Source organism: Musca autumnalis, unplaced genomic scaffold, assembly GCF_047663935.1.
Source record: "Musca autumnalis isolate F117 unplaced genomic scaffold, ASM4766393v1 scaffold_5, whole genome shotgun sequence".
NCBI lineage: Eukaryota > Metazoa > Arthropoda > Insecta > Diptera > Muscidae > Musca > Musca autumnalis.
The window spans coordinates 41,878,056-41,892,848 of record NW_027412088.1 but is presented as its reverse complement, the minus strand read 5'-3'; the positions used below and the strand labels follow the sequence as shown (position 1 = coordinate 41,892,848).

At 37.9% G+C, this 14,793-nt stretch overlaps 1 protein-coding gene across 1 annotated transcript in view; it reads right to left on the bottom strand.

The window, feature by feature from the left end:
• Window positions 1-14,793, bottom strand: part of Mid1 (calcium-permeable channel component Mid1) — a 296,978-nt gene that overhangs the window by 132,634 nt on the left and 149,551 nt on the right. Inside the window, exon 4 of the mRNA XM_073955534.1 lies at window positions 7,260-9,011. Coding sequence (XP_073811635.1) covers window positions 7,260-9,011 — 1,752 coding nt within the window. The remainder of the gene's footprint in view (window positions 1-7,259; window positions 9,012-14,793) is intronic.

The following is a 14,793-nucleotide window of genomic DNA, read 5'->3' as shown; positions in this document are numbered from 1 at the left end:
TATTTGTATAGCATTTTCTGCTAAGATAACACAGCTATTTCCTCTGGAATATGATATAAACATTTTTGCAGCAACATTGCCACCATTCCTCACCACGTTTACACCAAACAAAAAGGCCAATTGTAAAGGTAATAAATAATGCAAACAAATGGTTAAGGACATTTTATAAGAAGGACATGGTGGAATACGAAATTGCTATAAATGCAACAGACAAAAAATATGCTGCACAGAGGCTGTTAGGTGAGAGAGCTCATCGAATCAGTGAATTCGTTTTTTTTTTTTTTGGCACTGTTGGTAAAATACAATTAAAGTTATAAGACCTTCAACTTTCGTTAGCCAAAGTCTCTTTTATGTTGAATACAACGGAAAGAATTTCCAGAGATGGCTTTCTTGACAAATCAGAATTACAATTTAATATATTGTATTATTAGTATATTTCATTTAGAAAATTAACCTAAAATTATTTTTCAGTTGGATGAAATTTAATCTGAAAGATGGCTTTCTTGACAAATCAAAATTACAATTTAATATATTGTATTATTAATGTATTTCATTACAAAATTAGCCAAAAATTATTTTTCAGTTGGATGAAACTTAATCTGAAAGTTTGTAACATATATTGGAACAATTTATTAATTTCAAAATATTTTTAAGCTATTTGAAATTTTTGCCTTTTAGGGCAAAGATCATTTTTAATATTAATTTTAATTAATTTCTCGTTGGAGTCGAGCTTAATGACCGATGTTTTTTGCAAGTGAAAAAGAAAAGCCGAAGACTCGAACCCACACAACCACCACTAAAATACAATCAGTTTTTTTTTACAAATATGGATATTTGTCCATTCATTGTATGGCATCCACGACAAACGCTTAGCGTAGCTTTTGCAAGTTATCAGTTTGGCTCTGAACGCTAACACGCTGTGACAACACTTTTTTTCATGTGTTTTTCAAGGACGTGGGTTCAAACCCTAGCCTGGCTCAAGGTGATTTTTATTTATTTGGAAATTCTGCCAACTATGGCGAAGATCATTTTTAATATTAATTTTAATTAAATTCTCGTTGGAGTCGAGCTTGATGACCAATGATTCTTGCAAGTGAAAAAGGAAAGCCGAAGACTCGAACCCACACAACCACCACTATGTGACATGTTTCGCCTTTGGTAGAGGGTCATCAGACATATCGCCTGTGGTGCGGCTTCGCTATCATAGAACATTTTCCTCTTTTTTTTTTTCTTTTTTTAAGCTATGATTGATTGCTTTTGGGTGAATTAAACGTTTCTAGATTCCAAGCAACGGCCTTGATGGACTTCAGGAAGACAAAGCTATGGGACCCTACCCTATGGTAGGTCTTCCCGAAATGTTCATTTCTGGCATAATAAAAAAAAAACAAATAAAGAAGGCCGATCCAATTTCGAACTAGGATGCCATTTTCTTCTTTATTTTTATACCCTATACCACAATGTGGAAAAGGGTATAATAAGTTTGTTTTCCCAAAAATTCATGTAACGCCGCGAAATATTCGTCGTAGACCCCTCATGTGGTATACCAAACTTCATATCTCGACGAGATAAAGCGATTTAGCGATGTGTGTCCGTCCGTCCGTCCGTCTGTCCGTCCATTAAAAATTGTAATCAAGCTAGAGGCCGCAATTATGGACCGATTGTCACGAAATTTAGTATGGAGGTCGGGTTTGGACCAGAATAGAACTGATTAGTTTTTGGCGATGATCGTGAAATGCTAAAGGGATGAAATGGACCAAAAACAAAATTTTTGCTCGATTTTGTAGCCGCTCTGTAGGTCGCAATAATAGTCCGATCGGCGCGAAATTTTAAACGTAGTTTTGGTTTGAGATGAAGAAGTAGCGTGCAAGTCAACGGTATAATCGGATAATATTTAGCGGGTTAAATTGATCAAAACTTTTGTGTGAAAATTGGTAAAATTTCTAATGCACATCTTATAACTTTATCCCAAGAAGACGCGTTTAGTGGTATAGGGTATCACATGGTCGGCCCCGTCCGACTATAGTCTGTTCTTACTTGTTTTTTAGTTATATTATGAAATGAAGCGGAGTAAGAGAGTCAGGCGGCGAGGCTTCTAATGTGCCGATGCCTTGACTTTCGAAACAAATTGCACTGTCGTAAAATATATGCTACCAGCACTATATGCTGTACAAGTTTTAAAATGACCCTTGATTTGTCAATAAACTGCACATTTGCGATCTATTCCATATTACAACATGTTCCATATGTGGCAGAAATATTACGAAGAGCTAATTATGGGCTAAATCGGAAACTCACTTCCAGAGTTATGGTGCGCACCACTTGATACCGTACACCATACTGTGGTAAGGGGTATTATGTCTTTGTGCATTAGTTTGTAATATACAAACGGAATCGAAATACACTCATAGTTCCTTTTGATGAGCTTCATAGATTCACGTTGTGAGTCGATTACGCATATCCGCATTTATTTTCCGATTCGCATAAAAAATGGGTTTCGCCCAAAGGGCCGATTTAAGATATTTGATGGACCAAACATGCCATATCTGCCCAATTTTGATGAAACGTGGTATGTGTAACTGTATTTCCCAGCAAAAATTCTTATTACAAACCTCCTTTCACACCCATTATGTTAACAAGGGCATGTCGCTCGAAATATCTGGTTATTTTGTAACCACGACATGCCCTTGTTAAAATAATGTGTGGGAAAGGAGGTTTGTAATGAGGATTTTTGCTGGGTTGTTTCAGAAATAAATGTGCCAAATTATACTGTAATCGATCTAGATTTGAATATAGTTCCTATATATTTTACATATTCACAGTTGTTTAGGGCAGGGACGTACCCTGTAATGGTTTGGTCGACTAACATTTTTTGAGCTACTTTAAGAAATTATTACGTTTTTTCACTAAAATAATTTTTATTTTTGGAATTTTCAAATGAAAACTTAGATTGTTCTGAATGTTATGTACTAAAAATGTACTTTATGAACAAGTTGTCTAAGAAATATGTATTTTTTTTTTTTTTTTTTTTTTTTTTTTTGTTTGAATACTCTTTTTGAGGAAACTTTCAGTGAAAGACGAATTACTTCTTTTTCTCATATAGAGTTCTAATGGAGAAAAATTTATTGTTGTGCGTCATAAAGTGCTAATATCTGCTATAAGTAGCATACCCACCTCAATTTTTCCTATCATTAACAAAGTGGTAGCTGAAAATAATCGCAAACAAAATTAATTCCCAGTTCTTTCGTCTGTCTGGCTCGAGCACATGATTACTCTCGAACGGATCAACCGAACTTTAAGTCATATCGGTCCACTCCTTTTTTTCCCCAAGTCTACAAAATGTTTCACTAAAATGGTAGGTCCAAATCGATTTCTTCGAGACATAGATTAGGTTCGAATATGGATTATACCGGTTCACTCCTTCAGGTACCTCACATACAAAATTTCAATATCCGATTTCACCGAAACTGTGAACATCCTAAAATTACTTCCAGTCGTACATATCGACACCTCCAAATACTAGTATGCTAAGTCTAAAAAGTGAGTTTTGCAGGAGAAGCTCTCAAAGTTTGGAATTTTTTTTAACTTCAGTACTATGCTAAGTCAATATTTGTTTATAACTTCTGTTCAGATTAACTGATCATTACCAAAATTAGACAAAATTTAAGTTAAAGGACGTTCGACGCCTATTTGTAGGCGTCTGCTAATTCTGAAAAGCGAGTTCTGCAGGACAAGCTCCAAAAGTTTGGAAATTTCTTTGACCTTCAGTACTATGCTTAGTAAATATTTGCTTATAACTTCTGTTCGGATTGTCCGATCATTACCAAAATTTGACAGAATTTAAGTTAAAGGACGTTAAATATAAAAATGTAAAGAACTTGAAAACATGCTAAGTCGACTTAGCATACTATTGTTTGGAGGCGTCTATATGTCTATCAAGTACCAAGAGGGTCTATATGGGACAACATCATCGGATACTTCCCTCAAAAAATTTAAAAACATCTAATCGTATAGGGGCAATGCTACTCCTTGCGGTCTTGTTTACAGTAATATTCTATTTTTCGTGGGTAAGTAAATGCTTCCTGACATAACGGTTCAAAAGCTCAAAATTTTACCATGACCAACTAAAATGACGGATTGACACGATAACTATCAAAAGGAAAGTCTTCCAAAAATAGGTTCACTTCCCAAATGGACCATTCTTGCAGGTATCTTCTCCACAAAAGTTAAAACTTTTGCGCTCTTATCGAAGTCAACTTTATGACCACAACATAAACATTTATTCGTAATGCTCACAATCGTGAAGTTGTATACCCAAATATTTCGATATTTTTGTCGAAAGGGACAACGTAATTCTGAAACTCCCTGACTACACATTTTTTAGGACAGAGATATTGGCCATGAAGCCCGTATTCGATAAAGATAAAAGCCTTAACTCAAACAGACTGAGGGTATATCTATGTCGGAAAACCCGACTCCAAGAAAAGTTGTTATTAACGTGTTCATCATTACAAGAGCTATTTGTGGTAAATTTTTCAGAAGCACCCCAGATGTCTACATAAGCAATAACCAATTGTTATGTCTACATACCTATACATAACCAACAACGAATATACAGAAAAACAAAACATAGTGTAATTCTGAACCAAGTCCGAATAAATTCCAAGAATGGCAATGAAAACGGGACAAATCGATTAGTTGTCAAAGAGAACCGTACCTAAAATCTTCTGAGCAACATTTTTGTGGAATATTTGGATGCTAAAAAATCTTATCTTGTGTTACTTTCACTACGCTTCAAGAAATAAAGGATGAAAATGACATGAAAGGCATTGAGCTAGAAGAATCAAATGTTCTACAAAAAATTCGCCAATCGATTTGACTGAAGACATGTCACCTCAAAACGAAGCTACAACAACGCCAAACAGAGATATGGACCTATTTTCCCAAGTACTATAGGGAAAAAATCAAAAACTTCATCACGCGATATCTCAGAAACTTGACCTATGGTGAAAATTTCCTTTTGGCTTCTTAATATACTCATCAAGGGCTTTCATCTCCAAAAGAAATTTTCCACCCCCCCAATGCTGCAGCACAGTGTAATCCTAGATTGAGGATCTTTTGGTCTCTCGAAAATATTATTGAAAAATCCGCGGTTGTGGTTCTTTTGGTTTCAAAAATTGTTCTTAAAAACCTAGATTGTGGCTTGTTTGGTCTCTCGAAAGTATTATTGAACAATCCCCGGGTGTCGCTCTGTTGGTCTTAAAAATTGTTCTTAAAAAAACACGAGTGTGGCTCTTTTGGTCTCTCAAAAAATATTTTTTAAAAGTTCAAATTGTGGCGTTTTTGGTCTCTCAAAAAATATTCTTTAAAAATCCATGACTGTGGTTCTCATGGTCTCTCAAACATTATTCCTAAAAAAATCCATGATTGTGGCTGTCCTGGTCATTAAAAAAATATTCTTTAAAATTCCACGATTTTGGATCTCCTGGTGTCTCAATAGTATTCTTTAAAAATCCAGCAGGACGGTCTCTCGAAAAATATTCTTTGAAAATCCAGGACGGTAGCTATTTTGGTCACTCAAAAAATATTCTTTAATAATTCACGATTATGGTTCTCTTGGTCTCTCAAACAATATTCCTAAAAAATCAACGATTGTGGCTCGTTTGGTTTCTCAAAATAATATTCCTTAAATACCACGATTTTGGGTTTTCATAAGTATTCGTTAAAAATCTGCAATTGTGGCTCTTCAGGTCTATCAAAAAATATTCTTTAAAAATCAGCATTTGTGGCTCTTTTGGTCTTTCAAAAAATATTCTTTAAAAGCTCATGATAGACATCTCAAAAAATAGGCATCTTTAAAAATCCACAATTACGGCTCTTCTGGTGCTCCGAAAAAAATTTAATAAAAATTCACGATTGTGGTTTTAGAGGTCCCTCAAAAAATGTTGTGTAAAAATCCGCGATTGTGGTTTTAGTTGTCCCTTAAAAATTGTTTCTTTGAAAATCCACGATTATAGTTTTAGTGGTCCCTCAAAAAATGTTCTTTAAAAATCATCGATTGTGGTTTTAGTGGTTCCTCAAAAAATGTTCTTTAAAAATCCACGATTGTGGCTCTTCTGATTTCTCAAAAATTATTCTTTAAAAATCCACGACTGTGGCTCTTCTGATTTCTCAAAAATTATTCTTTTAAAATCCACGATTGTAGTTTTTTGGCCTTTCAATAAATATTCTTTAGAAATCCGCAATTGTGGTTCCTCTCAAAAATGTTCTTTAAAATCAACGATCGTGGGTTTTCTGGTCTCTCAGAAAACAAGTCACTAGTAATAAGCTGTTATTTTTTGGCCACTAAAAGTCGACGGAATAAGCAGTTAGTCTGATATTGAAGGTCTAGGCTACTTATTTGTTGACTTTTTTGTGGCCAAAAAATAACTGCTTATTTTTGGTGACATGCCTTGTTAAAATAATGAGTTAGTAAGGACATTTGTATTGAGTGCGTTAGGCATTTTTTTTAAAATTGAGATTAAGCATAATACATTTTCAGACATTAAGTAAATATTTGTATTTGTAAAGTTAAAGGGATATTGCACATTTTGCCTTGAATACGAACAACTACTCTTTTTAAGTATTTTGTTTAATTTGTTTTTATGACCTTGAATTTGGTTTGTTAATGTATGCTGTGTGTTTCACCGCACATGCATATGTATTTGTACTGTGGATTTTCATTTATAAAATCTGAAATAAGTTATTTAATAAAGAGAATTAACAAAAAAAGAACACGTATTAAAAATGAAGACTTGTTACAACACTTAAGTCATGAAAGCTCAACACGCTACTTTTTTTATTCTTCAGTTTTTTTTTCTCTTTCACACAAAATTAATTATTAACTTCTGACAACTGATGTTATCGCACATACACACTAACATACATATCTTGGTGTACATTTTGTCACAATGAATTCGCTGACTTCATGGTTTTTTCTCTGGTGTACAAGAGAAAAAATAATTTTTAATGGGAATCCTGAATATTTCTTGAATTGTAGCGCAAAAATTAAAATGACAGATTAAGAAGAATTTAATCAAAATTATTATAGGTCTGTTGGCAAGTTATGGTTTTAAATATTAAGGAACAGATCCTTTGTATGCCGACGAATAAATGAACATTTCTAAGGAAGTTCATTATACTAAAATCTTATACAGTTATATCACTTACATTTTACTGTCCATTTCATACAAAAAATTCGACTATATATTTCCAATTCTTACCTTGCAATCCTCACACTGATGTATTATCGAATAAACTTGACGGCAATCGAAGCGAAAAAGTATTTCGGAAAGGCCGCATGTGATGCGCGATGCCAAGGCATCCAATTCAATTAAATCCTCTAGAATACGTATACACGATTCACCACCGCTGAGCGTGGCATTAAGGGCCAATGTATGCAGGGCGCTGTAGACATTACGTTCGCAACAATTTCTTAAACGCAAGTGTCGCAACTGGGCCAACAATTGGCTGGGTGAGGTGAGATTACATAAGTGCTCGGGCGTTGTATTGGCACTATCGCCCAAATATTCAAGGCACTGTTGTTGTGGCTGTTGTTGATGATTTTGTTCCGCTGCTGGGGGGAACACATCATTGCTGCTGCTACTACTAGCACTGTTGCTATCGCTGTTGCTGCTGCTCCCGTAGCTATTGCTGTTGACATTTGCCAGACGCTGTTGTTGGCCAGAACCATAATTGTTGTTCATTTTGTTATTGAAATCTGGCACGTCCTGTACTTGCAACTGATAGGATTGATGATGTCGTTTGTTATTGTTATTGGTGTTACCACCACCACCACCACCATGAGCAGCATTATTGCTGTTGTTTTCATTATGATTCGATTGCAGGCGATTATATTTCAATTGAAATTGTTGACTGGCACTACGGCTGCTGGCGCCAGCTGTCGTCGTCAATTTCATTTTGACAATATTATTGTTGGCCTGATTTTGTTGGGTTTGTTGATTGTGGTGGTACTGCTGCTGCTGCTGTTGTTGTTGTTGCTGTTGAAACTGCTGCAGCTGCATGGCAAAGGCAGAATTATCGGCCACAGCAGCATCATTGTGGACATTATGGTCGTTGTCATCGTCTGCATCCTCTCTGTCGTCGTCGTCATCGTCTTCGTCATTACCAACATCCTCATCAACAATATCATCCACACCATCCGTGTCACTGTGTGCGGCAGCATCTTGTTGCATTTCATGCATAAAGTCATAGATATCATCGCTGTAGTTATTTGTGTTTGTGTGGGTAATTGTTGCATCTAAAATATTGGTGGTGTTTTCATTGGCATTTGTCATGTTTGCACTTGTTTTTGTTTTTCCTGTGGCCAACTCCACAGTCGTTGAACTGTCTGCTGGTAAAGGCGAGGACGAGGAGGATGATGACGATGTTGCTTTGGATTTCGATGCTGATGCTGTTTCTGCTGCCATTGTGGTTGTTGTTTTTATTATTTGTGGCCGTCTTTCATTAGAGTTGCGTCTCGTTTTTGTCATTTTACTATAGTTGTTGTTGTAGTTCTTGTGTATTTGATAATAATTAAAAGGATTCAACAGCTTTTGACTGTGTTGCTGCTGCTGTTGTTGTTGTTGCTTGGATTTTCTGTTGCTGTGTTTATTCGAATCCTTTGTGGTGCTGATGACGTCTCTGACGTCACCTCCGTCTCCGTTAATGGAACTATGACTAATAGTTGGCTGACTATTTCTTAGCTTAATGTTAAAGGTGTTTGTTGTTGTTGTATAGCCTACTAATTTTATATTAATTTTATTATCCTTTTTGTTTTTATGTTTGTTGTTGTTGTTGCTGATGTTATTATTACTATTAGTGTTATTGGTATTCGTATTATTACTCATGTTATCCTTATTTAACTTATTTGTAAATGGCGTTTCTTCTTCTTCGTTACATGATTTGAGACACTTTGGCGGACCGGGACCCTCATCGACCCATGCAACAGGCAGTGTACCAGCTGAGCATTCACCCTGTAACGAAAATAAAAGGAGGATATATTTTAGACGTTTTCATTTGAAAAATTAATGTTTTTGGTAGTTATATATTGCAAATTTAATTTATTGAATATGTTATTAGCAAGGGTGACGTAGGGGATGGAAGATACCAAGCAACGGTCCTGACCGGTTTTAACATGGCAAAGTCCAGGATTTATCTTGGTCCCTCTTTCATCCCAAGTGGACACTGACCTCCCCGTGGTATCACCTGGGGAGCTGCCTTTAACACCCGTTAAAGGTAGTGAGCTAACATGTGCCGCGCGTTCTCCCATAAGAACGTTAAAAACTTGGGTTCGGGCGTCGGGTTAGTAACCCTCCCCTAGAAAAAACAGCCTACTATGAAAAAACGAAAGAAAAGAAAAACAAACCCCTCTAAAGTTGACGAACCCCGCAAACGTTTTAAGGACCATGATCTGCGAATCTGCACCTGGAATGTTCGCACTCTTTATAGAGAAGGTGCAGTCTTCGCATTGGCAGACGTACTTGAAAAGTACAAGACCGATATTACTGCCATACAGGAAATACGATGGATTGGGAAAGGCGTCACAACAACACCTAAAGGTGACGCACTGTATTATAGCTGCCATGACGTAAAGCATGAGTTTGGTTGTGGATTCGTAGTTAGTCGGAGACTAAAACATCTGGTATCCAGCTTCACACCCGTTTGCGCTCATGCTCCCACTGAAGACAAGGACGAACAGACCAAAGACATATTTTAATGAGCGCTTAGAAGAAACAAATTACCGTTGTCCTGCCCATGATATTATAATTATTCTAGGCGATTTTAATGCCAAAATTGGAAAGGAAAATATCTTTGGCCCAACAGTCGGAAACTTCAGTCCCAATGAAACATCTGACAATGACATGAGGCTGACAGACTTCGCAGCGGCAAAAAACATGGTAGTTAGCAGCACCAGATTTAAACATCTCGACATCCATAAGGGCACCTGGCTGCCTCCAGATCAGAAAACAAGAAATCAAATTGATCACGTTGTGATAGATGGAAGCCACTCATCGAGCGTCTTGGATGTGCGCTCGTTCCGAGAAGCAAACATAGACGCGGACCACTACCTAGTTGCAGGAAAGGTACACACCCGGTTAAACGTAGCAAACAAAATACGAACGGACACAACACGAAAGTTAGACATCGGTAAGCTGCAATCACAACAGATAGCCACAGCATATTCCGCTCAACTAGCCCAATTGCTTAATCAAAGCACTCCTCATCCCGATAACATTTCAGCGCAATTGCAAAGCATTGCCCACTCCATGCAAACAGCCCCAAAATCCATACTTGGATACCAGAGACCTTCACCAAGGAATCCATGGTATGATCAGGAGTGTCGTGCTGCCACCGAAGAGAAAAATACGGCATATATAGTCCGGTCAAAATAGACATGCGTATAAGGGGGAAATAGCAAAAATTCCCACAAAGCTGAATTTTGGTGGAAAGCTAGGGTTAGCCATTAGAAGCAACGTCCTAAAAGTCCCCATCGATCCCATGTGTGCAAAACAAGTTATTCGGGGTCAAAGGTCATTTTGGAGGCATTATTCAGTTTTTGTAATTTTTCTCAAAAACGGTTAGACTTAGCAAAAGCCGGCTAACGTAAAAGTTGTTGATTCAATAATTGTCTACAAGAGTGGTCTTTATGATACTTGAAAATATTTACCATTTTCGAGATATCGCGATCTAAAGGTCAAATAAAAAATTAGCCGCGTAAGTACATTATGAGGCGAACCGGTTAAAGTAACGACACTATGTGGTAGATACTTCCGTAAGCTTTCAGACGATATCCACTTTGCAGGAATCGGTTCAGTAGATCCGGGTCTAACCCGGTTTTTAAATTTGGCCTTTCTGGTCGAATAACCGGCGAACCGGATCCGCGACCGTTGAAAATTATACATTTCCGTAATCAGCGCAACAAACCTTACCTACGGACAAAACTTGAAAAAAATCGGAGAGTTTTCGTTGGGGTCGTTCCCTTTGGGCTTTCGATTACACATGTGGGTTAAATGGGCTATTTTTGCATAAAATGACTCTAACATTGAATAACTCTACTAAACAAGCTCCGATTTTGTTGGAATTTTTTTTAGAAGATAGCGATAATCTCGCTCTTCAAGAAAATATATATATTTTTGGGCGACAGACCCGATTACTTCGCTTATTTTAGCCGGTTCGTCTGAATATGTGCATATTTCCCTTATAAGTGCATAAAAATCATGTGTTTTTTAGAACAGCTATATCTCAAGAATGGTTCCTTCTAGGAAAAAACTATTAAGGTGAAACTTGTATATAATTTTTCTGTCTACAATATTTACTTAAGTCACTTTTTGATTAGATCAACCGTTATCAAAAAATAAATCCGAAAACCAAAAAAACCCTTAAAATTTGACCTTTGACCCCGAATAATTTCTTTTGCACACATGGGATCGATGGGGACTTTTAGGACGTTGCTTCTAATGGCAAACTCTAGCTCTCCACCAAATTTCAGCCTTGTGGGAATTTTTGCTATTTCAATGTCTATTTTGACCGGACTAATAGGGCTACTTTACAATCCGTAGCAACGCGTAGCGCACTAGAGAGATACAAGGAGAAAAGGAGAGAGGAGAAACGTCTTTTCCGCAGGAAAAAGAGGGAGATGGAAAAGCGGGACTGTGAAAAAATCGAGATGTACAGGAGCCAGAATGAAGACCGAAAATTCTACCAAAGAGTGAAGCATCAAACTGATGGCTTTGGTACAGGCACCTCCTCCTGTAGAGACCAGCAAGGTAATTTGGTAAATAATACAGATAGTGTACTCAGGATATGGAAAGAACATTTTTCAAAACTGTTGGTATCCAATAGCAGCGAAGACGACGAAGATACCACAGTCCCAATCCCAGAAGATGGTATTGAATGTATACCGCCCAGCCAAGATGAGGTAAAGACAGCAATAAATCGGCTGAAGAATAAAAAGGCAGCAGGAGCCGATGGCTTACTAGCCGAGCTGTTTAAAACCGGGGGCGACGTGCTGATAAGGTGTATGCATCAGCTAGTTAGCACCATCTGGCAGGAAGAACGCGTACCCGAATATTGGAACCTGAGTATCCTGTGCCCCGTCCACAAGAAGGGAGATAAGACTGTATGCTCTAACTATAGGGGCATTAGTCTACTCCCTATTGCCAACAAGATCGTGTCAGGGATATTGTGCGAACGACTAAAGCCTATGTTCAACGAGATAATTGGACCATACCAATGCGGCTTTAGACCTGGCAAGTCCACCATTGACCAGATATTTACCCTGCGGCAAATCCTGGAGAAGACCCAAGAGATGCAGATCGACACCTACCAATTTTTTGTCGATTATAAAGCAGCCTTCGACAGCCCGCTGCGTTCAAAGGTATTCCAAGCCATGTCTGAATTTGGTATTCCCGCAAAGCTCATTCGGCTTTGTAAAATGACTTTAACTGACACAAGATCTTCAGTTAAAATAGGAAAGAACCTATCGGAAGAATTTAGTACCAAAAAGGTTTCAGGCAAGGAGACAGCCTCTCGTGTGATCTCTTCAACATCCTGCTAGAAAAGGTTATACGAGAGGCAAATGTCAAAATAAATGGCACAATTTACACCAATAGCCACATGTTACTTGCTTATGCTGATGACATAGTCATCATACGACGATCAGTAAAGGAAGTAACTGATACCTTTATAAAGGTCGAAGGAGAATCTGCTAAAGTGGGTCTGGCGGTAATCGGTGAGAAGACCAAGTTGATGGTGTCGACGCGCAATGCATCCATTGAGCTCGGACCGACTGTGGATGTTGGTTCCTATAATATTGAGGTAGTAAAAAACTCCGTCTACCTCGGCACCTCCGTAAACACAACAAACAACATCAGTTGTGAAATAAGAAGAAGAAGAATTGTATTGGCCAACAGATGCTACTATGGTTTAAGTAAGCAATTTAAAAACAAAACCACATCTCGTCAAACAAAAATAACGCTCTACAAAACACTGATACTACCCATGCTGGTGTATGGTTTCGAAGCCTGGGTACTTGCGCAAGCAGATAAGGCAGTGCTTGGTGTGTTTGAGAGAAAAATTCTTCGAAAGATCTACGGACCAATCTGCGTTGTATCGACGTCGCATGAACCACGAGCTGTATCTGCTATACAACGAGATCAATATAGTTAAACGTGTCGAGATGCAACGATTGCGTTGGCTAGACCATATCATAAGAATGAGCGATGATGAACCCTCTAAAGAGGCGTATAAATATGAGCCGCTTGGCGGTGCATCCATAATTGGCAGGCCAAAGAATAGATGGCGCAAACAAGTGGATGAAGAGATGACAAGGCGCGGTATTCCAGAAAGAGAAGCAATAGACACAGGGAAATGGAGATTTTTCTTAGTTCGGCCTATAGAACAAATGTTCTGTATTGGCAGGCTAAGTAAGTAAGTACTTTAAAAATAACAGGTAAAAAAGTGTCAGTCGGCTTTGCCGACAGAGGTATACCCTCAGCTAATGTGAATTGAAACTTTCATCTACGGACAGATAGAAGGTATTTAGCGTCTCTTCAGAATTTTGTGGCCCTTTTTCAACATTTGAACTTGCCGACAAAAATGTGGATTAGGAATTTTGGGGGGGAGGTTCCCCTAAGGGGGACTGATATCGGCCATTTTAGAAGTTAAACTAAATTTTGACAAAATATTAGGAGATCCAAAGTTTGGACCAAATTCGTTGCACCATTCAAGTGACATCGTCCTAACATTTTAGTGACATTTTTTAAATAATGGGGAGAAGTACCGGAAGTTGGGAACCGGTATTGCCACATGAAACTAAGTTTGAATAAAATATGACGAAGACCAAATGTTGCACCAAATCGGTAGAACAGTTCGAGAGCCACATATGACGACATAGGGCTTTTTACACCTTTCGGGATGTTTTCCCAAGAAATATGGACCTGCTCCTGAAAAAAATTTTACCGTTGTAATGGAGATAGCGAATGCAAATCGATTCAACAAAAATCATAGTGATTGGAGACCTGGTCCTAAAGTGAACTTATCCGAACTTTTGTGTTGTTAGGTACCCAAAGGAGTGCACAAATATAGTCCATATTCGAACCTGATCTATATCTGGTAGATACTAGTATATTAGGATGTGCAGAGTATGGATTACATCAGCTACTCCCTTCAAGAGTTGTCGTGCGCATATTTTTTCCGCAGATTTTTTTAATTTTTGTGAGGGAGGTACCTGAAGAAGTGGATGTCGGTCGGTTTATTTTCGAACTTAAACTATGTTTGGACAAGATATTACGAAGGCCAAATTATGGACCGAATTGGCAGAGATTTATCTTGCGCTCCAACCACTACACACGGTGTCATAGGGGTTTTTGCAGGAACACTTTCATACGGGCAAAATGTGCCTCATCGAAATAATCGTTTTAGACCCCAAGTATGTTTGGACGAAATGTGTTTCAGACAATTTGGAGTTGATTTAGCCATGTCCGTCCGTCTGTCTGGCTGGAGCGCACTATAACTCTCGAACGGATCAACCGATTTGGTCCAAAATTTGGCTTTCGTAATATTTTGTCCAAACATAGTTTAAGTTCGAAGATGGGTTATATCGGTCCACTCCTTCCGGTAACTCCCCCACAAAAGCTCGGAAATGTTTGAAAAATTTGTGCGCACGATAACTCTTAAAAGAAGTAGCCGATTTCGTCCATAATTTGCACATCGGGAAATTTCTACCAGACTCAGATGAGGTTCCAATATGGGCTC